The following is a 26,448-nucleotide window of genomic DNA, read 5'->3' as shown; positions in this document are numbered from 1 at the left end:
CCAATTTTTAACAATTTGTCCTGCAGCGTTTTAAAACAGTCCGGATTTTAAAACACCGCGGGACGCAGGACAAATTGTTCACAAGTGGGACATCTGGTCACCTTATGCTAAAGACCGCAGTCGCTGGGGAAACTGGCCAGGCCACGGCACTGATGTCAGAGGCGGGTCCCCGCGCAGGAACTTCTGCACGTGAGCGTGTGGTGTGAGGGCGTGAGCGCTGTCAGGGCCGCACAGTCAGTACCTCCAAGTGCGGGCCGATCTGCCGGGACCCAGAATGCTCGGGTGTCAGTCCCGTTGCACCTCAGGAGCAGGGTCCTCGGCTGTGTTCTTTGAGTTCGGAATTTGCCAAGTTCACGAGAAACAGAATCTCCAGTAAACCCTCTGCTTGCATTTGGGTTCCTGAGCCGGTGGCTGACTTGGCTGCAAACAGCACTGTGCGTTCTGGAAGCCGCTGAAGGAAGAGGTGAGCGTGTGAGCTTCTGCCGAGGCTCCCGCAATGTCTCCGGGGAGCCCGGCGGTGCCGCTGCTCAGACCTGAGATCCGGGTGACTCCGGGGAAGGAAGGCCGCCCCCTGACGCCAGCTCACATTCCAAAGCCTCCATGTGGGTAAAACAGCCCTTCTCTCTGCACAAGGTACTGAGCCTGGATCCTAGGAGTTCTATGCAGAAATCTGACTCCCTCCCTGTTCCTAACATCCCCTAATCTCCTTATTCCTGACACCGCCTTCACCTCCTCCTTATTCCTAATATCGCCTTAAGGCTCACTGATTGCTGATAAATTGACTTTATTTTATTCAGGTTTGGAAATCCTGTTAAATCCAGGAGGGTTTTTAAGAAGGAAGTGTTCCATCTGAAAACAATCTGTTTGCTGCTTGCTGCATCGCATGAAGCGGAATCGCTTTAACTCAGTTGGAAACTGATCTGAATCCTCTGCTGCAGAGACACCAGGGGCCTGCAGCCTCGATGACACCTGCACGCCATCAGCGGGCCTCGCCCTCCGGGCAGCCGGTAGCTGGCAGAGCACACGGACAGGGGGCTCTGTGCTTCTCGCTCCCTCTGCTGCGAGCTGTCTTTGTGTCTCACTTCCCGCCAGTGTCTTCCTTTCACACCTGAAGGCAATTTCCCGCCAGCACCTGGCAATGCATGGCACTCCTGTCTTTCACATGTTTTCTCGTGTTAACCAGCACCAGGGCATGGTCTGGATGGCAGGAGCCCTGAAAACCTCCTGTTACTCCTGCACCTGCTAGCAGACGGGACTCACAAGCAAGTGTTCTCTCAAACGACACGATCGCTTTAAAATGTATTTTTATTGATTTTACACAGAGGAATTGAGAGGGACAGAGAGTTAGAAACGTCGTTGAGAAACACCGACCAGCTGCCTCTTGCACACCCTCCACTGGGGATGTGCCCGCAACCAAGGTACATGCCCTTGACCAGAATTGAACCCGGGACCTTTCAGTCCGCAGGCCGACGCTCTGCCACTGAGCCAAACCGGTCCTGGCGACACGATCGCTTTAAAGCTCTGACTGAGCGCGGCTCCCACCCTTAGAGCCGTCAGAGCCTGGCAGGCCTCCCACCTCAGTCCTTGGGTTTCACGGGAACCAGAGGCCAATGTCTATGGCTGTGCCTTTGCATTCGAAGCACAGGAGAGGACCTGGACTTCAGTCTTACTTCATCTAACATGTACATTAAAAAAAATAGTCTAAATTACTAGCAATGGGGAGAGGAGTAAATAGAGTATTCCCATGTGATGGAATCTTAGGTGCTTATTAAAAACACGCTTCTTGTTTTCATAAAATATTTCATTGCAGGAAAATTTATCATGGTACCATGTTAAATGGAAAAGGCAGATACAAAACTACATATATAACATGATTGATTACATTACGTGTCTATACATTCACATACACACAACCCATATGTACAAGCAAATACCCAGGCTTCTCAGGATACTGGAAAGAATTAAACTAAAATCTTACTAACCATATGGATAAATTTTTCTAACAGTTAAGAAATTTATTGTGAGTAAATTATTTCTAAATTAAAATATAAAGCATAAGCTGGGGAAAAAAAAAACCCAAACATCATTAGCAAAACACAATGTAGAGTATTGGGGTGTGCTCATGCAGGGATTAATGTCATCCCCAAGCATGGGTCCATGACAACATCCTATGCATGGGTCCATGACAACATCCTATGCATGGGTTCATGACAGCATCCCTACACATGAATCCATGACAACATCCTATTCATGAGTCCATGTCAGCATCCCTATCATGAATCCATAACAACATCCTTTGCATGAGTCCATGACAGCATCCCTACACATGAATCTATTTCAACATCCCTATCAGAAGTCCATGACAATATCCTATGCATGAATCCATTTCAACATCCCTATCAGAAGTCCATGACAACATCCTATGCATGAATCCATGACAACATCCAAATTCATGAGTCCATGACAACATCCCTATCATGAGTCCATGGTAACATACTGTGCATAAATCCAAGACAATATCCCCATGCATGAGTCCATGACAACATCACCATGTATGAATCCATGACAGCATCTTGTGCATGAGACCATGATAATATCCCTATCATGAGTCCACAATAACATCACCATGCATGAATCCATGACAACATCTTATTCATGAATCCATGACAACTCTACACCTGGGTCTGTTTTAAGATAGAAGTCATCTCACTTATATCCTAGGATCCTACTTGCCTACTGAGCAAGCTGTACAATGCCAGGATTTGGCATTGAAGTCTCTCCATAACATATCCCCCAGCAAGGTGGACAGTGTCAGTGAGGCAGCCTCTCCTCGGGAGAAACCCTGGGAAGGCCGTGCTCGGGGAAAGCGGGGAGCTGCTGAGACGTGGCCCCAGGACTCACCTGATGTCGGTGCACGTGATGCAGGGGATGTCCCGGCTGTTGGTGGTGATGAGGTTCAGAGCTACCGAGGTTTCCCCGTCAGAGGTCGGGTGTGCCGAACATTTGAAGAAAAACTCCTGTGAGAAAAAGAAATACCATCAAAGACACGGCAGGCGGCCGGCGCTTCCCGTCTATACATCTCCACAGGAAGCGATCGCAGCCCACACAAATTCCTTAAATGTTAGGGAATCGGGCAGGAGGAGGGCTCCTCATTGGGTCGGAGTTAGAAATAATCAGCACCAGACCTCGCAGGGGAACGATGACAGTGGGCGGCAGTCAGGGATGCCCTCTGCGAGGCCAGGGTCTGAAGCTTCCCTTCTCCCGCTCCTGTGCCCGTGGAGCCAGGCCCTCACACAGAAGTGCGTCTCACGGGCGAACCCCATGCGGACGCAGGAGGAAGCCTGAGGTAGCGTGATGAGGAGAGGGATACCTGGAGCCGTGGATTGACTGGCCTAGAGCCACACAATCGCAGGCGAAGCCAGGGGTGACCCAGTGCTTCTGTTTTTCTCATGGCGTCTCCACACCTTTGGCGTGTGAGCAGCAAGGGGAAGGCCGGCGGAAGGACCCTGCTCTCAGGCATGCACGCTAACGTGACCCACAAGGAGCAGAGCGTGACTTGCCCAGCTCACTTGCAGGCCCCACACCTGTCCTGCTCTCCAGCACCCCAGAATCCTGGGGGGGCCGGCCCCACCCCCACGGCGGCAGCTGGGATGTTGGAATTGTACCTCTCACTTTGTTCATTCATTTCCCTACTCTTGTTCCGCACACACTCCTTTTTCATTTAATTTTACTCTATTTTTATTTTTTAAAAATAGTTTATTGATTTTTGGAGACACAGGAAGGGAGAAGAGAGAAACATTGGTGTGTGAGAGTAACATCGATCGGCTGCCTCTTTCTTGCACGCCCCCTACGAGAGATCAAGCCCGGAACCCGGGCACGTGCCCTGACAGGGAATCCCACTGGCAACTGTCAGAGTGGCACCCAGCCCGCGGAGCCACAAGGGTGGGCACACCCTTCCTCTCAGCTTTTCACAGAAGTCACGGTCTTTGGATGGATAATACCCCCCCTTCGCAACCAAGATTTTCTATTTACGTTTCCTCATGTCTTCCTCCTGTTCTTTCCATGTCTGTGCAACTCTGCTCCCCTTCGCTCCCCAAGTGTGGGTCCTGTCCAGCTCTGCATCTTCCGGGACAGTTCCTCCACGGAACTCCACTGTCTGTGAGGACACACGGCCTCTACAAACAGCTCACCGGGGGCGTCCCCCTCACCCCCCGCTGGGGGCCACGTGGCCTACGGAAGGTATTTGCCCTTAAGCCATAGGCCTGGCGAGGAGTGTTCGCCGATTCAGTGTGAGCGGCACAGACCGGCGGGAGCTCCCTCAGTCATGTGATGTGATAAAACTCAAACAGAAATTACTAGCCTGTCTATTATTAGGTCTAGTAATAATTAATGTCGTTTTCTAATACTTTTTTAAATTGAATTTATTTAAACAATACAACAAAACTTAATCAACAATATAGTTGCCGTTGTTTTCTACTACTTGTGCCCAATGCTCAGGAAGCATTTTAATCCCTCTGTTGTAAAATTCTTGTGATTTGATGCAAAAAATTCGGTCAATGCATTTTTGAGGCATTCTTCATTATTAAATTTTTTTCCAAGAAGAAAGTTTTGCAAAGAATGAAACAAATGGTAATCGGAAGGGGCAATATCAGGAGAATATGCAGGTTGAGGGAGAACTTCCCATTCCAACTGGCGCAGTTTTTCAGCAGTGATTCTTGCAGTATGCGGTCGTGCGTTATCGTGGTGAAGAATTACGCCCTTCCGATTAATCAGCGCGGGTTCTTTTTCTCTTAAAGCTTGGGCTAACCTTTCCAATTGGGCACTATACACTGCACTTGTAATGGTTTGGTTAGATCGTAAAAGTTCATAATGAAGAATTCCTTTAAAATTGCACCAAACACACAACATCACTTTTTTCGCATGCAAGTCAGGTTTTGGCGTGGGCTGCGGAGCCTCATTTTTGTCCAACCATTGAGGCCGCCTTTTCAAATTAACATACAGCACCCATTCTTCATCTCCGGTAACAATTTGCTCTAAAAACGGCAAACGGTTTTGATGAGAGAGGAGCGAACTGCAAATTGTGACTCTTTGATTACGGTTGTTGTCGGTCAACTCATGAGGAACCCATTTTCCAAACTTTTGGACTTTGCCAAGTGCACGCAATTGATTGGAAATTGTTTTTTGTGAACAATTTAAAGTTGTCGCAAGCTCTTGTTGGGTAATTTGAGGATTTTGCACCAAAAGAGCTTGAAGAGCTTCTTGATCAAAATTGGACACACGGCCTCGACCACTCTTGTCATCTAACGAAAAATTTCCCTTGCGAAATTTCTCAAACCAACGCTGGCATTTTCTGGCGCTAACTGCATCTTGACCAAGAGCACTACAGATGTTTTTTGCAGCCTCACTTGCTTTTCTTCCTAATTGGAACTTGTAAAGCATGCAGTGCCGAATATGCTCTTCATCCGCCATCTTCTTAGCCCTAGTTTTGCAACAAAAAACCAAACCAAACACAAACTTTTTCAAGCAAAACTTGTTAATTGCACTTCACACGTTCTGTAGATACCACGTGTTTGAAGGTTATGTCAATACAAGTCAACGCCAAGCAAGATTTTAAACGAATGTTTAAAAACGACATCCGATAAATACCTCTCTCTCTCTCTCTCTCTCTCTCTCTCTCCCTCTTTTTCTCCTTCCCTCTCCCTCTCTCACACTCTCTAAAAGAAAAGAAAAAGCAGCCGAAACCGATTTGGCTCAGTGGATAGAGTGTCAGCCTGTGAACTCAAGGGTCCCAGGTTCGATTCCAGTCAAGGGCATGTACTTTGGTTGCAGGCACATCCCCAGTGGGGGGTGTGCAGGAGACAGCTGGTCGATCAATGTTTCTAACTCTATCTCTCTCCCTTCCTCTCTGTAAAAAAATCAATAAAATATATTTTAAAAAAAGAAAGAAAAGAAAAAACAATCAATGGAACAATATCCTCCAGGTAAGATGAACAACAACAGCAAAATAAAAAAAAATAAAAAAAATCCAGGAATAAAGATACAGGTTTGGATACTAAGCGACTGTGGAACTCATTGGAGCACCACTCTTGCAGATGTTGCTCATTTAACAATGCCGGTGGGAAAACTGGGTTAGACCTCATGAAACAGGTCAACCCTCACCAGTGAGTGAGTCTGTGATGCTCAGTGGTAAGTGTTTCTCTTGGTAAGGCACTAACACAGCCTTTTAGGGGCGGGACCTTAGTGCTGTCGCTCCCAAGAAGCAGGGCCACGGTTTGCAGACGGTCACTGCTGCCCACTTACCACAGCCACCGCCAAAGTCACCAGGAGGAGCACCGCCTTCTGCTAGTCCCTCTGTTGGTTCATAAGAAATAAATGCATTGTGTACATACTGTGTACATGTAAACACACACACACACACACACACACACACGAGCACGCATGTACCACCCTAAAGCCTTTCTCAGCAAGGAGAGGCGTCCTGGGCATTCCTGCAGCAAGCACACGCCTCCTGATTGCACCACTGGGTCAGTCTGACACATCGCCTTTCCCATCACTTCGACTACTGCTGCACTCCAGAAGCATTTTTTAAAATTGTCCTTTATTAGCCAATTCAAAAGCATAAACCTTGTCTGTTCCCTAGGCCAATGTGATAGGTAATCAACATTAAAATGAAATTCTCACACTCAAAAGGTGCTGAACACACAGTTTCAGTTCTTTTCTCTAAATGTGGTGTAACATTTCACTTATGGCAAAACCTGACAGGGGCTGACTATTTCCAGTCTGCATTTATCCGGCGTGGTGTGACTAGTCAGACTTCTCACTGCAAAGTTACTATGTACATATTTTAAAAATGACAGGGCATAGACACTCCGGGAGGTATTTCAGAGCTGAAATATAAAAACCGCACAGCCTCTTTAAAATCTAAAAATATCTCAGCCTCGAAGCCTCAGGCCCCGGGGAAGCACGCTCCAGTGCTGGTCGGGCTGTGACTCCCCCAAACACACGTGGTGGCGGCAGCGTGGGTGACACATGGTGGAGCCGTGACCGGCTCTCGGTCTGCAGCCGGCCGGACCCTGGCAGACCGCCACGAGGTCCACGCTGCCCCTCAGGCCTCCGGAGAGGGGCTCCCTGCCTCAGGGTGCCCGCGGCGTGTGCGGCTGGCTGCACGCGTGGGCAGAGCTTTCCAGGGTCCTCCTCACACGAAGGAAATAAGAGGTTGAAGTTGTGACCTCCCACCGGTGACCAGAGCGGACCTCTGGGACAGGCACACGGACATGGTCTGTTAGCAGGCGGTAACCTGCCAGAAATGGCGGGACCCTCTGGGTGCGGGCCCAGCGCTGGGGACAGGTGGGCACCTGCACCCTGGCTGGGCTTTTCCCCTGGCTTGGCTCTGCGACTTTCTCCATTTCCCCGTGGCTACTGCTCTTGGTGCTGAATCTACCAGGACAGCGTGTCCCACTGGCACTGTCCCCGCTGCCCCTGCTCCTGCAGCCGGGCTGAGAACTGGGGGCCGCAGGGTGGGCCCTGGGCGGGACGGCAGAGCGCCCTCCCCGGGCAGTAACTCACGCCGACAACACGGCTTAACTGACTACCAGCGAAGAGAAATATGGAGCAAGCACAAAGTCCAAGCTTTAAAACATTTCAAACGACTTCAGCCCTGGAACCTAAACGTTCGCTCCACAGTCCTCGCTGCGTTAGCACGGAGAATTTAAAGCTTCTTTAGTTGTTCTTTATGGCGGGAGCACAGGCCCAGACACCTCCTCCCGCAGACACTGCGCAGAGCAGAGCGCTCGCCACAGCAGCTCTCACTTATCCCGCTGCCTCATTAGGAGAGGAAGGAGATAAAGGATAATTTGTAAACTTACCTATAAACCCGACCAAGAGAAGTTTATCAACAAAACGTGGCTGACCAGACTTTTTGAAGAAGTGGCGTTAGAAGAAGTGTAAGCTTACAGACTGTGCCCACAGCCGGGCGTGCTTAGTGGTCATGCCCACAGCCGGGCGCGCTGACCAGTCTGCCACCAGTGCCAGGCGAGAGAGAGCAGCACACAGAAATGGGACCCGCCATCTCTGCCCTCTGGGACCCACTGGCACTGTGCCCAGCACGGGCTCCGCCATGAAAGACTCCGGAGTCTAGGCCAACCACCCAGTCTGGCTACAGGACGGTCAGTAGGTGGCGCTGCTTCAGACCGCATTTATGTCCTTTTTGGCTGTTTTGCCTAACGTGGTTGACTGACCAAAAGCAATATCACAACTACTAACGGTGCCGTACATCTGCTACATTTCCTTTTTGTCTTTCATTTCTTTCCTCCTCTGACCTACAGCTCCTCACTGTCCGCAGGGAGAGGTGCTCGGTGAGACGTTCAGTTAATCGTGTGAAGGCCCGTGATCTCAGAGAGTGCTGTGGCCTCAGGAGGGCGGCATTGATGCTCCCCTCCCCCTGCTCGGTGCGCAGGTGCGAACGCTGCCCCGCGCTCGGCCGGTGTCGGAGGGAACAGCCGGAGTGGGAAGCATCCTCCCAGCATGCCTTTGGCCCGGGACCTCATGGAGCAGCCACAGCCCAGAGGAGATGCTTGTGTTAGGCAAACTGCAGCTCACGAGCCACAGGCAGCTCTTTGGCCCCTTGAGTGTGGCTCTTCCACAAAATACCACGGCCTGGGGGAGTCTATTTTGAAGAAGTTGAAGTTTAAACAATGTGGCTCTCAAAAGAAATGTCAATCGTTGTGCTGTTGGTATTTGGCTCTGCTGACTAAGGAGTTTGCCGACCAGTGGGTTAGGCTATGGTGTTTGCTGGGGGTGGCGGTGGGGGTGGGAGGGGCAGGTGGAGGGAGGGGAGGGACACTGTTTGTGATGAGCTGGAGAGGCAGAAAGTCACGCTGAGAACCAGCCGGACAGAGAGTGCACCCTCGGCACTGGACGCGTATCCACAGGCAGATCCCGGCCACAGGGACCCATAAACTGCTCGTGTGACACAGCGGCCTCCATGTCAGCCCATGAACATGGCAAAAGCGTGCAGTGAGGGGCCCGATGAGCTGCGATCAGAGAGACCAGCATCTCGCCGGGGCGCATGATCATCAGATGCCGTTGTTCTGGTGACGCCTGGGCATTCATTATAGTGACTTCTGAAAAAAGTATTTCCACCCTCAGCGGAAGCGCAGAAAACACGAACTTACTGTCTGTGGGTGAAGACCACAACCTTTTTCTTAGAAAAGGAGGAAAACCAGGCGTGTGGGCCTGACACCCACGTGGGGGGATCTGAGCCCGCGGTCAGCTTCCCGGTGGCTCCGTGCTGTGACCGTGCCTTCCCCACCGCCTGATGGCCGGGCGGGCTCTCTCCCACCGCCTGGCTCAGGGCCGGCCCATGCCCGGACACCGGGGCCACTGCGGTACCAGACGGGCGCCCGTTGCATCCTTCACACTTTTTACATCAGTCGAACTGGCGGGTCCAGCACACCCCCTGCACCCCCTCCCCCCCGAGTCTCTGCTCGGGAAGGCGCCTCCCCAGGCCTGTGCTCCGGCCGGGACGCCCTCCCCAGAGCAGACGTGCAGGAGCCGGGAGCGGGCCGGGCCTCAGTGTTTCCTGGCCGCACGCGTGCTTCCTGTCAGCACACCTGGTGCCGATGATGCCCATTCCCGGCCGGTTATACGGAGCCCGTCTGTGCCGAGACGGCCGCGCGCCGGCTCCGGAGGGCCAGGCTGGTGTCCGAGACCACAGTGCCAGGCCGGGTGACCTTCACCACCCTTTGAAAGCCAGACGGAGACCGAACTGTCTGTACGCGGCAGCAACGTGGAGCCACGGAAAACACATTAGGAACTATCCAATGCAGCAGAACAGGGAGGTTTGTCTTTTCCCTCATGAGGCTTTTTGGGGATGAGTGTATTTACCGATTAAGATTTCGGGAACAAGTAACACCAGCACACTTCCAGGTAATCTGTGGATGTGAAAATCCTAAGTCGACTACTGTTAGCCCATGATCAGCCTCCCATCCTGCACACGGTACATGCACTGCGTGCGTCTTTACTTGTGCTGTCACGTCTCCTAGAAAACTCTGTGTGTGATCCTAGGTGACATGCAGTCATGTTTTTCTAAACATTTTACAAGCCCTTTTATAAAACCGGGAACATGTCAGCTACACACGTTTGAATTTAAATAAGTGCTTATATGCTTCGTCAGATTCCTGTTTGTCTGACGCTGAGGACAAGCCAAGCCTGAGCGGACCCCGGCGAGCAGCGTGCCTTGCCAGGGCCCGGTGCAGTGTGCCGGCCATGGTCCTGGCCTGGCGCCGGCTTCACCAGCCACGGTCTGAGCAAGCACTGCTGGCCCCGTGAGTGAGAGAGAACATTCACAGAATTCCCCGGACTCCACCTAAGCCTCCAGAGAACGAGGCCGGGCGTGGGAATCCACGTGAGGGCCCTGCGGTGCGAGTGTTCAAGGGCCCATTTCCGGTGGGTTTCCTCCCCACCCTCCCCATCCCCCCCCCTTTCCCACCCTCACCCCCCCCCCACCCCCCCGCAATAAGCCTCTGTAGAAGCGGGATCTTCAGGGAAATCACGCCAAGGATGTCAGTGATTTGTGGTGTCGGTTCGGGTTTCCACAGCAGAGGGGGTGCATTGATATGGGAGTTTGGTAATTTCCCCCGCAATCCCATAATCATGCTTGGGTCCTTGGAGAATGAAAACCGTTCTATTTTATTTTGTGTTCTTGACACCAAAAGTGTTTGATGGAAACATTTGAAGATTCTCACTAGGCGTAGGGAGGGGGAGAGAGAGTGCCGGTCCCCAACACGGAGACACGGAGTTAGACACAGCTCCCCCCCTCCCCCCCGAAACACAGAGTGAGACACAGGGGCCCCCAGCACGGAGGCCCTGTGCCCCCAGGCAGGCAGGGCGAGACCTGGCCAGGAGCAGGCTGGGCCGCAGGGAAACGGGTGAAGAGAAGGTAACGGACACCAGGATGAGGAAGCCAGTTCGAGTGGGCTGAGAATAGAATACTTTACAACAAAAGCATCTTTATTCTTTTCCACCCTCTCAGGTGATACGAATCCAGCTCCTACACTGTGGACAGGTGCCCCTTGGGGCGCTGACAAGGCCGCGTGTGGGAGGGGCTTACAGAGAGCATGGGGCTTACACTGAGCCTTCCAAAGCGACCTGTCTCTAGTGCTCCCCACGTGCTCAGGGCTCCTCCTCCCCGAGAGCACGGCTCTGCGCCCGGGAACCCTGGGGAGGGCTGGGTGCTGAGGCCAGGAGGTCCCTCGGACACTGTGACAGCCCCCGCACCGCGGAGCACAGTGCAGCGCCTTACCCTCGGGCTGAAGAAGAAGCGGGAATCGCAGATACACTGAACTGTTAACCAGCCTGGCCGGAGGGGCCCAGGGTTGAGCATCGACCTATGAACTAGGGCCAGGGGTCCTCAAACTTTTTAAAGTGGGGGCCAGATCACGGTCCCTCAGAGAGCTGGAGGGCCGGACTATATGAACTACTAATTCCTACTGTAACACCTCGGCTGCGCTCACTGCCCAAAAAACCTGGCGGGCCGGATCAGACTCCTCTGCGGGCCGCATGTGGCCCGCGGGCCGTAGTTTGAAGACGCCTGAACTAGGCGGTCACGGCTCAATGGCGGGCTTGACCCCTGAGGCAGCCAATTGATGGTTCTCTCTCATCATTGCCAGCGGATACAAAACCAGATCGATCACAGCTCAGAGGGGAATGAATGGGCAAGGAACAGTGCGAGCGGCAGGAGTTTCTGGCAAGTGGCATCACCAACTAACCCAGGCCGTGTGCGGGCACGGTGTGCGCTGTCCCTGGCCACGGGGTGTGCACGGCGTTCCGGCACCCGGTCCCCTCCCCAGAGAGGCAGCCACACCAGGGCAGAGTCGCTCACCACACCGAGGCAGGGCTGGTGCTCCCGCCCCTGAGCTGTGGGAGAGCCGGCGGCTAGTGACAGGGGTGATGTTGCAGAAAAAAATTCATTTGAACTGACTCTCGGCTACAGAGCCTCACAAATACCCCAGTTCTTCGATTCTGCCGAAATTTCTTTAGCTCTTAACACCTGACACCTTTTTCATAATGGAATAATTTATTTTTATATGTAAGCATGTTTAAATGTTTTGCTTAAATATGCAAAATTTTAGCTGATTCTGTAATTCGGGACTTAATTGTATTTATTTATTTATTTATTTATCTATCTATCTATCTATCTATCTATTTATTTATGTGACTTAATTTTTTTTAAATGACACTTTTTGTTACCAAGTGCTCAAAACTTAGTTTGGCGGTGAAGTGTCCTTGAGCCTGAATACCTGATTGGATTTTGAAAAATGACAGAAGTTTCTAGTTTGTCACCCAAATTGCATGTCAGACAACAGAGCCTTTTGTCTGGTGTCGGCACTGTTCCATCATAACCCAAGAGGCCCTCGGCCCTGCACCATTCCATCTTACTGGAGGTGAGACAGCGAGGTGTGGGGGCCAGGGTGGGCGGGGACCAGTTCCCTCCGGCTTAACCCCAGGGCAGAGCGAGGGGGCAGCAGAGGTGTCGCCCCTCTCTCGTGTCTGCTTCCACCCCTCGCCCCGCTGCCAGCAGCCCTCAGGCCCCTGACCCCCAGCCCCCGGCCCTCAGCAGCCAGGAGCTGGGACTGCTCCATGCATACTGGGAGGCACCAGGGCCGGTGTGTCACTGTGACTGTCCCAGACGCCTGTTCGCCCTGAGTCTTCTCTTCTTTGCAGGACACAGCAGCCTGTGGCTGTGGCTGGCTGGGGGTCAGGTAAGGACAGGGAGTGCCCCCCAGGAGGCCACCCTGAGGGTCCACTGGGTGAAATCCTAACAAGGTTGAAAAGGACAGTAAAGCCAAAACCGGTCTGGCTCAGTGGGTAGAGCATTGGCCTGCAGACTAAAGGGTCCCAGGTTCGATTCAGGTCAAGGGCATGTACCTTGGTTGCAGGCACATCCCCAGTGGGGAGTGCGAAGGAGGCAGCTGATCAATGTTTCTCTCTCATCCATGTTTCTAACTCTCTATCCCTCTTCCTTCCACTCTGTGAAAAATCAATAAAGTATATTTAAAAAATGAACTAAAAATGAAAGGACAGTGAGAACCGCAGGAGAAACTGCAGGCCCCTGTGGGTGAGCAATGCCAGGGAACTAACATGAACAAGCCAGGCCCGGACATGAAGTAAGCAAACGCCTGGGCAGTAACGGTGGTTTCTCCCCGGCGCCTCTCGCATGCTATGCGTTTCCTGTTAGTTAGCATCTCCGAGAAGAGGAAATCGGAGCTGGAGACCGAGTCCTAACTCCCCTCCACGATGCCCCCGGCAGGACTGGCCCGCTGCGGCCCAGGCAGGAGGTAAACGCACGGGGAGAGGGAAGCACTGGGGTTACTGCACTGCGTTTACTAATTATGCGATTTATTATAGTTCAGGGGACAGTTTTTAGGACCTGATTTTATTTGAAATAAATCAGGGAGCTATTTTTAGAGGCCCTTCTCAACTGTTTCTGACAAGAAAAGGAAGTTCTCTGTAAAGACTCCGGCTCCTGGCAAAATCAAGTAATCTAAAAAAGAAATGTCATTTTTACACGGCACTTTCGGTAAACAGTGCTCTCAAAAAGGTGAACTGTGATGCGTGCTATTGGCTCTGAAACAGTAAACCGACGCCCCTCAGCACGACAGCGGTGGCCATGGCTTATCTGAAGAGTGGAGAATGGAGGCAGCTGACTGACAGTCCTCTCGCACCATGGATGTTTCCATCTCTCCCTCTCGCTTCCTCTCTGAAATCAATAAAAATATTTTTTTTAAAGTTATGATGTGGAACTCAGGAATAAGGCCCAGAGAAGAAGAATACCCTGGCCTCTGAGTGTACAAATAACAAAACAACCCCCCAGCACACGTACAGACACAAAATCTTAAGGTATCGTAGACAAAATGTAAAATGAAGATTTACACAGGAAATTTAGTTTTACATCATACCCAAAGGTGACTTAATCCCCTAATGGAGAACATCCTATTGATCCCCCCTCTTAACCCCAAGCCCACGCTCTCTGAATCGACCGAAAGGCTCTTTTCATGAACTGAGACGCCTTCCAGACCAGCGCCGCGCGGTCCTACGGTGACACCAATTAGTGTGGAGCTGGATGCGGTTCAGTTTCTCCGTGTGAAGGTCAAGCTTGTATTTGTTCTCTAAAAACCAAGGTTAAATGGCACTGCTACTTCAAATGAGCCGGTTAGAGTATCTTTCGGTACATAAATATTAATTAGGACCGCCCTGGAGCCCTGCTCTTTTGAATTTTAAGTATATGGCTATTTATGCAAGGGACAGGAATTATACCTTTTTTATGAGACTATAACATAGAGTGTCCAAAACACTGTCTAAAATTCAAAACCCCCGGCAAACGTAAGACAAAATCCTTACCAATGCTCATCTTGGCGCCTCCCTCCGGAGCCAGCGCCCGGCGCCGGGAGGACACAGGGCCCGGTGCACAACCCCTACCCCGCACTCCAGCAGAGGCTCCGAGGCACCGACTGAGGGATGCGGGTCCTGTCCCCCCCAGCCGGCGGGCTCATTGGACATGGGGGATACAGTAGGAGGTGATCATTTCTTTATCTTACAATATGTTTAAACAATGTCACTCTCTTTTTTAATTAAATACGCATCTGTGATATTAAATACTCCCTTTAAAAGCGAATCCAGGTATCTTCCAAAGGAACTGGTGTGTGGCACGTTCTCTTTATTGCTTGATCCCATAGTTCCACACAGGTATTTTTTATTGACTAAGTGACTGAGTTTCCACCTTTAAGAGGCTTCTCGTGGCTACCTGCTGGCTAGTGAAGTCTGAATGCCTTCGTGCCCGGGAACATGATCAGGTGTCGCAAACGCACTGGAACTGTGGGGTGTCCTCGTTGGCGGGGCTGGGGGGGGCAGTGCTCAGGTGTGTGTGTGGGGTGGCCGGTCTGCTGGCTGTTAGTGGGCCCCGTCCTTTCTGAGTGTTCTGAGTGGAGCTGCTGGAGCTCACACCCTCGGCATGTATCTCTCCAAGTGGCGGGAGACTCATGCACTTGATCTGTGAACTCTGACAGCTGGCCCTAATATATTGTATTAAGTTCACGTCACTAACATGATGCCATTTTCTAAATTGCTATATTGTTCTGGGTTATCACATCTTTTATTGGAAGCTAGAGAGCCTCCCTTTAAGTAATGCCTCCCACATGCCCCCCTCCCCCCAATTTGGGAAGAAGGGTTTGTGCCCCCAAGTTCCCAGGGACATTTCACCTGCGGCCGGAGTAGACCAGGCCCCCCGCCCAGCCGGGTGCTGCTCGGTGTGGGGACCTGCTGCTCTTCCCCCTGCTGAGCCCTGACCTTGCCGTGACCTCTGCTGTCCCAGGCTCCGCGCCCCCCTGCCCCCTGCCTAATCATGGCTGCAGTTTATAGGTGTCCTCTCTGCAGTCCAGCTGCTCGGAATTCCTGGTTCGTATTTTTTTCACTGTCAGCACAGCCATCCTTCACAAACACGTGCTTGTGTTTAATCCAGGTTTGTAGATGGGGTGTGGGAAGGGTTTGGGGCACCGGAGCCGTCGGGACCAGAGATTTACACGCAACCCTCTGCCCTGATATCCCAGGCGAGTGGGAGATGCAACAAGCGACAGCCCCCCTCCCACCCCGCCTCCACAGTTCCCCCTTTGGCCGATGGAGCTAAACCTATGGAGGCAGCACTACCTGCTCTTCTGTGACCCCATCCTGCCACTGAGCTCAAGGTACGAGAGGCAGGCAGACTGGCTACGATGGGAGGAGACTTCCAAATGCTATGGAGACCAGTGTTAGGCACACCAGAGGGTATGGCCTACCACCATTGTTATTAAAGGTATTACATCATCCTCTATAATAAAACCCTAATATGCAAATCGACCAACTGGTCTCTATGACATGTACTGACCACACAGGAGCTGCCCGCTGTGGTCAGTGTGCTCCCACAGGAGTGCTGCTCAGCCAGAAGCCAGGCTCACGGCTGGTGCGGGCAGCGACGGTGGAGGGAGCCTCTCCTGCGCTGAGAACCCCTTTGGGGGTTGGGGAGGGGGTGTCCGCCTGCTGGCTTAGGCCCGGTCCTGGACTGTGAGAGGGCACAGGCCAGGCTGAGAGACCCCTCCCCACCCCTACGGTCTCAGGGCACGAATGCTGTGCACCGGGCCTTCAGTGTACACTCTAAGATACACATACCGCATCTGTGTGCACGTGCTTGCAGGTAACTGTACTTAAGAGTTCTCCCTGCAAAACATGCCCTTCGATTTCATCCCCAGCAAGCGTAAGGCTGAAGGACAGCTGAGTGACATGGGGCGCAGTACAGGATCGCCGCATCAGGAGAAACAGCAACACTGTCTTTGTTCCTTTCCTGTGCCGGGCCTGGCCCTTCCGCCTCACATCCCACGACTGTCGCTCTGCGAGGAGTCTAAATTGTCGCTTTGGCATGGTCACCCAGAGCAGCACGGCCCCAGGAAGGAGGCCTGGCAGGCAGTGCCACGGAGAAGCTGTGGCGAATGTTAGGAACACTCTTGAACCTTGCACCACTTTTGGCGAATGTTATCGGACGGAGAAAAGCCAGCATTTTTGTCTCCGGGTCATTGCCCCCCGGCAGACGGGGAGCGGCAGGTACTCACCGCGCTGGTCCCGGGGCAGCCTGGCGACTGGCACTCCCCCGCCATCCTCTTGGGGATCAGCACGTCGTCCCAGCAGGAGGGGCCCTGTGGAGAGGAGCAGACACAGAGCTGGTGCACCATTGTCAGGACATTTCTCCCGCGAGAACAGCCGGTGCGGTCCACACTGGGGAGGGACAGTGAGATCGGCGTGCCGGGCGGCGTGCCCAGCGCAGTCCGAGACGCTGGGTGTCCTAGGGACGCCGGGGCCCAGCAGGCCGCGCCCATTTTCACGGCTGGCCGAGGGCGACATTGGGCACGCAGTTCACTTACTTGCAGTAACGTCCTTGCTGCAGTCCAAGGTAATTGCTTAAAAGTTTAAAGAAACTTTTTTTTCCCTACAATTCATTATAATTTCAACTGACAAGTTTTAAAAAATATTTATCATAATTATTTTTTTATTTTAGAGAAGGAAAGAGGGAGGGAGGGAGAGAGGGAGGGAGGGAGGGAGGGAGGGAGAGGGAGAGAGAGAGAGAGAGAGAGAGAGAGAGAGAGAGAGAGAGAGAGAGAAACATTGATATGAAAGAGTAACATTGTTCCCTTGTCTCCCATATGAGCCCCTATTGGGGATTGAACCCACAACCTGGTGTGTGCCCTGATGGGAACCACCAGGCATGGAGCTCAGGCCCGGACGCATTTCACCACCTCCAAGTCCGGGATGATGAAACTTTCTGGGCAAATTGCGACATGCATCTTTCAGGCCTTAATTTTTTCAGTAAAAAGCAACAGAAACTTTTATGTGAGAATTCCTCAAATCAATGGCCACCTAAGTTACCACTTTATTTGTCAAACCATAACAAAATGATATAAGCAATAGCACCTCAGCATTCTGTTGGATGTAGGTTTCATAATACAATATAGCCTGTTCTGGTTTACTAGGAGCCACACCACCCACGGCTGGCCCTGAGCCATTGCCACCAAGCTCCTAAAGCGGGAAGCGGCGCCGTGAACGTGTAAAATGGCAAAGCAGAGGTAACGTGCTCCTGTCTAGTTTAGAAAGTAGGCGAGTCAGGTTTCCATGGTTACATCAGCGCTGTGTGGGAGTGAGCACGGTCTGCGACCAGACTAGCCCGGGCGGCGAGCCCCAGGGCAGCTGAGGAGCTATGGGTGAGGGGGTGTCACCGAGGGGACCCTGCGCCTCATCTCTCACATGGGCAGGATCGGAGAAACACGTCCGAAAAAATGTCAGGACGTTCACAATCGTGAAGACTCACGTGGCTGCTGCTTAGAGGATGTTCTCCGGTTGAGCCCAAGCTTGGCCACAGCCAAGAACAATGCAGGCATTCGTTAGCGCCCAGAGCAGGTGCGCGGCCACGGGCTGGGAAGGTCCAGGTTAGTGAACGGCTGGAAAGCAGACTGGGAAAGCGGAAGAAGAGCATTTCGTGGCCTGTCAACAGTAATGACCCTCAGGCCGCCACGTCCATGAGGACTGGCCGTGGGGCTCACGTCTGTGTCTGTGCAGCTTTCCAAGCGGCAAGGGCAGGGCTGACTTTCAGCACAGAGGATGGTTCTCCAGGCCTAACCTCCTTCCGGTCCCGCCCTGAATGCAAAGTGCGTGCCAGTCCCTGGTCTACAGGAAATTACTATTAAAACATTGAGACAGCCAAATCCGGTTTAGCTCAGTGGATAGAGCGTCTGCCTGCGAACCGAAAGGTCCCAGGTTTGATTCCGGTCAAGGGCATGTACATTGGTTGCGGGCACATCCCTGGTAGGGTGTGTGCAGGAGGCAGCTGGTCGATGTTTCTCTCTCATCGATGTTTCTAGCTCTCTATCCCTCTCCCTTCCTCTCTGTAAAAAAATCAATAAAATATATTAAAAAAAAAATAAAACATTGAGACAGTATGTTGGCCACCGTCTAATCTCATTCGTCTGGAGGAGTAGCCATGTCCCGGGTCCCCTGTGAGAAATTACTTCCATTAAAGGCTTGGTGCTGTTGACATGTGGAATGGAGAAGGTGTAGTGAGAAGGTAGTGGCTCGGATTGTGTGAGTCAGTAAGAGAGTGGGAATTGCAGCTGGAGAAGACATTTGGGGCTTTGTCCTGACTGACATCACCACCAGCTGGAAGACCACAGAGTCCAGTGCCGTCTGAACACATCCAGGGGACACAATGAAGTCAGAGCTTCAGGCAAAGGACTTAGTGCATAGACAGTAAAATGTAACATTATGCAAAGTACTGATTTCTAAGCAATTGGGGTGGTAAGATGACAAACAATGTCTTCACACTTTTGAATTAGATGGACTGAATTTCAAATCCAGTTGACAGTAACAGCCACTCAATGATGGGAAAGCTACTCAATTAATCAGAACATTCTTTTTTTAGGTGCAATGGGGGACTAGCAATGGCGCCTACCTCATAGGATTGATGGTTAGATGAGATGAAGTACTTAGCATAATCCTATACCCATAGTTAACATTCAGTAAATATTAGCGGCTGCTGCCGAATGACTCTCGAAAGAGAACAACATGATCTCGGAAAGAGCACCTCAATGCACAAAATGTCAGACGATCTAAGTTCTGGACAGAATTTCGCTGAAGTTTAGGCTGATAAATTTAACAACCTTATGCCTCACTTTCTTATCTCTATAGCGTGGGCAATAAGAACTCGGGCCAAATAAGATAAGGGGTAAGCTCATTGATGGGAAAACCCATTATGGACGATAAGGCGTTTTAGAAAGATCAGTCAGTGAAGAGACAATGGAGCCGTGTGTATTCCTGGACCCTGGCTTCACCCCACTTCAGACAGCCCTGATACAGTGCCTCTTCCCGTCAGGAGGGATGCTCAGTGGGTAGTGATGCAGCTGCTGCTCGCATTGAAATTAACCAGCTCGTAGTCACGCTGTACTGAGTACCTGATGCTGCTGGGCTAACTCAACAGCTGCTTAAACAGAGTGTCTCGCTGGCCTTGGAGATTTTCCCCAAGTGCTGGCATGTCACCGTAGCTTATCTATCTATATATAAAAGCATATGCAACTGAACGACAGGTCAATGAGTGCGCTCCCACAGTCAACCTCCCGTGACTGGCCAACCTCCCCCAGTCCCTCTCCCCTACCTACTACGGTCCCTATCCCCCACTGGCCAACCTCCCGCATTCCTCCCCCTGGCCAGCTGGCCAACCTACCGTGGTCCCTACCCCATGCTGGCCAATCTGCAGTCCCTCCCCCTGGTTAGCCAACTCCCCCCGACCCCCCGATTGGCCCCGATTGCTGGCCAGGCCAAGCGTCCCCCACCAGTTCATGAATTCGTGTGCTGGGCCTCTAGTAAAACATAATTTGGCATAAAACAAATTTCCTCTCACCACTAAAGTGTGCTTCATGTCAGAAAAAGTGAGCACTGCATAATCTAATCCTTGATAACATACTTGTCCCTCACAGGGAAATTATTGGAAGAGAGAAGCCTCACATTTCTGCGAAAATCAGTGTTGTAAGTGAAACAACTCCTGCCCACGGCCCTGCAGCTCGGCCGCGTTTCACAAAGCCCATCACTGTCATTCTGACGGCCAGTCCCCCACGCAGGCGCCATCACGCTGACCACATTAACATCACACAGTGCGTGGGTCTGTCTGGATTGCCAGCTCCAAACCGCTAGAGGCCTCAGTTACACGGCAGAGTGTGACAGCTCTCCCGTTGCACGGCACAGCGAGAGTGGGTTTGAACAGCGGTGAGGGTTTTGTTTTCCCCATCCCATCTCATAGAGCCTAAACAATGGAGACAAATGCAGACTTGCAGTGAGTCACCGCAGTGCACTCTGCACAGATTTAACTCCGAGGACCGTGTGATTGCCTTCATCTGCTCGCGCTCTGTGCTAAGAATAGTCTGCACGCAGGGGCTTGGCCGCTGCTCAGATGAGAGGCGGTGCCAGGCAGCAGGACGTGTCCTAACCGAGGAGCCGGCCGCACTCATTTCGGCTCCAGGCCTGCGCGTCCATCTGGACAACAGCGCTTATTATCCGGGGGGCCCGCCGTCCTCCCCTGGGGCTGTGACTGGACCACACCGCGCTTATTAAATGGGACAAGACGATGATCAGTTCCTGTGAGTGCCCAGGTGCCATCGTGGGTAGGCAGGCCTACCATTTAGTTCTCAGAACACAGCTCTGGCCAGCACGTGACGTTTGGGTGTGTACCCTCCTCCTCCAAACCCGCAACTGGCCCTGAACGCATCGCCACCTTTTTGCAAGAAAGGGAAAGGACGAAGTAAGATAGGGCACTGGTTAAGGCCAGCAGGTGGTCATACTTGTCTGTGTGTCAGTATAGTTAGTTGTCCACAAAGATGTAGCAGTAGAGGTAGCCGCCTTGGCCCATCCACGAGCCTGCACATCCAGCTACTGGGACCTGGGCGGGCAACTGGCTGGCCAGGAAGGGGTGAGGCCAGGAGGACGTCCCTTCCCAGGGGGCCTGGAGGCAGGGGACTGGGCTGGGCCTCCACAATCAGGCCCCAAACAGGTCCGGAGAGAGCAGGCTCCGGGGGTGCCTTAGCCCTGAGGTATTCCATCACATTTATGAGGTTCTTTTACTTCCAACACCAGGTATTTCCACGGATGCCAGGGCATGGGGGTTCTTATTCTTACCCTTCCTGACCTAAGGGTGCAGAGCTGACAATATCATCATCATCACCACCACCACCACCACCATCATCATCAACATCCACACAAACCAAAGAACAAAAGGAATTGCTGGCCGGAAGGAAAGTTAGTCCTGGGATACGGACGCTGGCAAAGTCTTTTTAAATACATAGTCCAACTTCACATGCGCTGAGCATTGTTCAAGTTCACAAATTCCCTCCTCGGCCTTTCATTTCAAGACTCTTCTACCCTTTCTCTCCTTCTCCCTCCTTTTCCTCTCCCTTTCTCCCCAACTGTGTGACGATCAAGGCCCAGTGGCCCCTGAAAATCACTTACCGAGAGAGCAGGAAAACGGCTTACTTCTTAATCCAAACCAGCTGAAGCTGTAGTGATCTGAACTTCTCAGAAAAAGTCAAACTGGCTAAAGTTCACTCCCAGTGTCCCTCCAACCCCCACCACACACACACACACACACACACACACACACACACACACTACTTTTCTGTGAGAATTACCCCTAATTATAAGTTTATTATTTTTCCTCCCCTTTAGATTAATCTTTTTTACTTAATAAAACTAAGTTCTCTAAAACTCCTTTCTTTCTGCTCATATGTCTTTCATCAGATGAAGTGGAAAAGACTTGTTGGAGAGTGAAGAGATGTTGGTTCTAAGTCGTTCTAAGTGTCCATTTTCTGAAGTCACTGTACTTTTAGGAGAACTCTTACTCCCCTCCGCCCTGCCTTTGCCGGGCAGCTGGGCTCCCGTCTTCCATGCCCCTCCCTCGTCACGCACGGAGTCCTCCCCGGGTCTCTCGGCGCGGACGTGCCGTGTGGTCCCGTGGAGCAGAGCGCCAGCTCACGGTGGCTGCGTTCCCCGGGCCAGCGGCATCGTATCTGGAACATTCCGATGCCTGTTGATCAACTCCCACTGCCCCCCGAATCAAAGGCAGAGGGGAGGAGGCACCGTTACTTCTAAAACCTCGAGGACAACTAAGCCCCCTGTTTCTGGGGAGCACTGTGCTGGAGCATCAGCGGTTGTTGTGGGCACCAACAGGCCAGTCCTCGGTCTGGGGAGCCCTCATCGCCATAATAAGATATTCACCTACTATGCTTCTCTGAAAGCACCCGGCCCTCCAGCTGTCCTGTTCCTCTCCCAGCACGGAGCTCCCCCTCAGGGTCCCACCCTCCCAGAGGGTTTGCCACCCCACAGCTGCCTGTGTCCTGCTTGTTCTGACAGAGAAATTACTGAGGCTGAACAGATGGGCCGGGCAGCCTCTGTCAGTCAGTGTCATTCTCAGCTCAGCTTCCATCAAAGTAGCTCCCCCGCCTCCCGTAACTGGTCCATGAACCCCCGACTGAAGTACTTGTTCCGTATGCATGGGACACATCTGTCTCTAATACACTGGAATCTAGCTCAGACTCTTGTCAGTTTTCCACATTAGCACCTGAATTGGCCCCATGTAAAATAGGCATCTTGTCAGCCAACTGCTCAAGGGTTCTGAAATTCAATATTCTCTCATTTCTAAGTTTCAACTCTCATGATTTTAGGACATGGACACCATTTGTTCAAATTTCCTCTACAGGGTTTAACGACGGATTCTGATTCTTGAAGGTAGCCTGCCAGCTGAGGCACGTGCGTACTTGGCATTGATACAGGCCACACGGAGAAACTTACCCGTAGAACCGTGACATTATTCGGGAATCAGAAGACAAAGGGAAACACACAGCAGGTTTCTCACCCAGAATCATGCTCTGGTTTAAGGAAATATTTTCTCAAAACCATGTTACTTAATTTTAGCAAATGCAGAACACATCTGCCACCGCTTTGCCCAGAGCCAAGAAAAATGGCAATATTTTAATTAGAACTTAGAGTCAAACTTTCCCACGTTTTAAAATGAAGCGACTGTTCCAGACCACCTGGCAGGCTCTCTGCGTTCTACCTCCCATGACTAAGCCTAGGAGAGTCTCCTAGGACAACCGCCTTGGACTTGACCAACGATTTCTTGTATAATAGAAGCCTAATATGCTAAGTGTCTGGTTCGTTCAGCCAATGGAAGCACAATATGCTAATGATATGCTAAGGCTCGCTCAACCACTCGTTATGATGTGCACTGACCACCAGGGGGCAGACACACACCCTCCAATCTTCCCGGGGCTTTTCTGTTCCTGGGGCTTGCAATTGAAAGCTCCTTGGCCTTCTCGGAGCTTTCAGTGAGAAGGTCTGAGGACACTTAACAATAGTGACAATGGCAGAGCCGGGGGCATGGCGCACTGACACTGCCAATTGGAAAGCAAGTTATCGTGTCACACTCCTCACATCCTCTCTGCACCTGCGAGGGCCTGCACCTGCCGGAGCAGGAGCTGCCTTGGGTTTTTCTGCCTGGCAATATAGCCCCTGGGCCCCTCCCCGGCTACCAGGCCGAGGAACGAGAGTGTCTCTGCATCAAATAAAGATGCAGAACATGGCCACACCCCATGTGTTCATCAGAATCCAGTGACTCAAGTGCTTCCTGAAACAAAGAGTAATGGAAAAGCACAGAAAACAGGACTTGCTAGATGCCAGTTGTGCTCTCGGGCAAGTCATTTAGATTCCGAGAAGCTCAGACTTCTCCACGGGTAATCCAAGCAGTGATAGCAGCCTTATCTCCTCCACTGTTTGTTGTGAGAATGGAACATTAGGAAAGGGATTTCTACCTTTAAAACACTGTGGGGTGTCAGTTCTTTTTCCTGAAATGAGCCACACCATTGGAATTACAACATAAAGCAGGGGGCAGGCTGCTCTATTCCACATTTGATTAGCATGCACAATGCTTCATTGCAATGTAAAGTTTTTACCTCAAAAACTAGAAATAATTATTTTCTTCAGATTATAAATAAAATGTGCTTCTTGCCTAGCAATCGAATATCAGGTCTCCTTCAAAGATCCACCTTATCTTCTCAGGAATTAAAGTCTTACAATCCACTTACTGCTACAACTAGCAGCCCTGAGCTCGAATCCGTGCGCCAGTAGCTCTCTGCGGGGCCTGGCTGATCTGCACCTGCTGCCCAGAGGCTCTCTGTGGCCCAGAGGCTCACCTGCAGCTGGGCAGGGAATGCTTGCCTCATCGCCACGGCAATGAGCAAGCATTCTGCCAGGCCACTCACGCTGCCCGCTCTCAGTGGCTGCCCCCGGGGACTGGGGAACTTGGGCGGGGCTGAGAGGACTGGGCACCGCCATCTTGTCTATGGGCACTGCCATCTTTGTGATGGAGTGATGGTTAATTTGCATATTACCCTTTTATTAGATAGGATAACCTGATGCCAGAGCTTTTGAGAAAAACTTTTTACCTTAAGAACTAGTTATATTTCAGGTTAGAAAACTGATCTACTCTACTCAAAGCATCTTCAACAGAGGTTTGTAATCAATATATGAAATAACATTTAAAAAATAGCAAAGTTGGTATTCACTCCTCTCGGGTTTAACGTTAACTAGAGGATTCTAAAGTTGTTATTAGTGTCCAGGGATACTAAGAATCTTATAATTGAAAAAGTTTAAAGGATTGAAATAATGAGCAAAATGCACCTGTATTCCCAATAATAATAGAAATAATTATGATAGCCATTTAATTTTGCACAGGGACCAAACATATTAAAAGTACTGCATTCTTATTATTCAAAATATTTGAGTGGCTAGTTTGAAGCTCCTCTTTTCAAACTGAGACAAGGCTATGTTCTCTAGACCAAATCCCAGAATGCTTTTCCCTCTGCCTGAGGTCTGTCCAATGGCGATTGGTGTTGGCGGGGCAGCCGCCCGGAGCCACGCCTTCGGAAGCCGCTACAGTGGGCCAGGGCTGCCCGGGGTGCAGGCTGCGGCGTCTCTGATCTGGGCCAGGGAGGGTTTGTTTCTCATAGGACCTGCCTGCAAACTGTGGCTGCTGTCAGCAGGTGCGCATCTGCAGAGAGCCTGCCACGTGTTTTAAGTTTCATTGCTTAGTGTTGTTTGGATATTTATTAAGAATAAAACTTAATGGAGATCCAGAAATCGTGATACTGAATAAATGCATGAGTTTAATGGGATGATTGTGCTACAGTGTCACAGTGCTATATTGGTCATGTGAGCTGCCCCTGGGTTATCGATGCTTTTAAAAACATTATTTATATTAATGCTCCAGTCAATGAACGTCCACGTTCATCAATAATGAACGTCCACGTTCATCAATTATCCAGGGTCGTGCTACTAAGTGGAGTGTTCTGTTCTCTAGCGATGGGTCGTACAGCATCTCTGTAGTGCATTTAAAAACATTAGCAAGCTTAATTATAAGGCAGAAGACAGTTACTCAATAATAATATACAAATGCACACATGGGACCAACATTCGCGTTTCCAGGCGATGAGACAGCTTCGAATCAATGACATGAAGCCAGACTCCTCTCACGTGGAAAGTCTCCAAAGTCCCGTTTTTAAAAAAGGTCTAAGATGACACGCTCTCCCATCGTCACCAACTGCTACATTGGGGTAGACTAGCTGACCAGTGGCCTTCCTGAGTGCACACAGAGTCCCCACACAGCGGAATATTGTCCCAGAAAACAGGTCCAGATGGGACATACTGGTAGGAGAGAGGCCTCAAAAACCCAGGAAGACTCGGTGGGAAGAGATTAACCAAAGAATATACAGTATATGCAAATATGTGTAACCCATGGACACAGACAATAGTGCTGAGAGGTGGGGTTCAGGGGACCAATGGAGGGAAAAGGGGGGACATCTCTAATACTGTCAACGATAAAGATAATTGTTGGGGAGCACAGGAGACTTGTTGGAAAGCTGTCAGGAGAACGTTCTGAGAAAAGGGAAGTGTGTGGAAGGTTGTCTGCCCTGTTTATTGGAATTCCACCTTAAAGGAGTGCCCTTAATTACTCCTTGACCTTTCCAAAGAAGTCTGTGCACCTGCAGACCCCGGTGTTTACTGGAATCCTTATGCTTAATCTTCGGGTGTTCTTGCTTAAAAGACACTGCAAACACATGTGTCCTCCCAAGATTACTTACCCTAGTGATGGTATCTAAAAGATAAACTTTATCTCAAACTGCTGTTACAATAAAAACCTGAAGAGGCAGGCGATTGAGGCCGTCTGGTTTCCTCTCTTTCACAGCAAAGTCTGTGTTGGAGTAATCATTCATCTGTTGCTTGGTCTGCTGGTCAGCCTCGGCAGATAATTTTTTAAAAGAAAGAGTAAGGTATAGA

The 26,448-nt window shown here is 51.1% G+C and overlaps 1 protein-coding gene across 2 annotated transcripts in view; it reads right to left on the bottom strand.

The window, feature by feature from the left end:
- The window catches only part of PRKN (parkin RBR E3 ubiquitin protein ligase), a 351,420-nt gene that overhangs the window by 106,273 nt on the left and 218,699 nt on the right, over positions 1-26,448 (bottom strand). For both annotated transcript variants that reach the window (XM_045575139.1, XM_045575140.1), the window contains exons 5-6: positions 16,638-16,721; positions 2,902-3,017 (exon numbers count right to left, since the gene is read on the bottom strand). In XM_045575139.1, coding sequence (XP_045431095.1) covers positions 2,902-3,017; positions 16,638-16,721 — 200 coding nt within the window. The remainder of the gene's footprint in view (positions 1-2,901; positions 3,018-16,637; positions 16,722-26,448) is intronic.

The sequence above is a fragment of the Pipistrellus kuhlii genome, unplaced genomic scaffold (assembly GCF_014108245.1).
Source record: "Pipistrellus kuhlii isolate mPipKuh1 unplaced genomic scaffold, mPipKuh1.p scaffold_m20_p_67, whole genome shotgun sequence".
Taxonomy (NCBI): Eukaryota; Metazoa; Chordata; class Mammalia; order Chiroptera; family Vespertilionidae; genus Pipistrellus; species Pipistrellus kuhlii.
The sequence above is the reverse complement of the archived record's forward strand: the minus strand, read 5'-3'. Positions and strand labels throughout refer to the sequence as shown.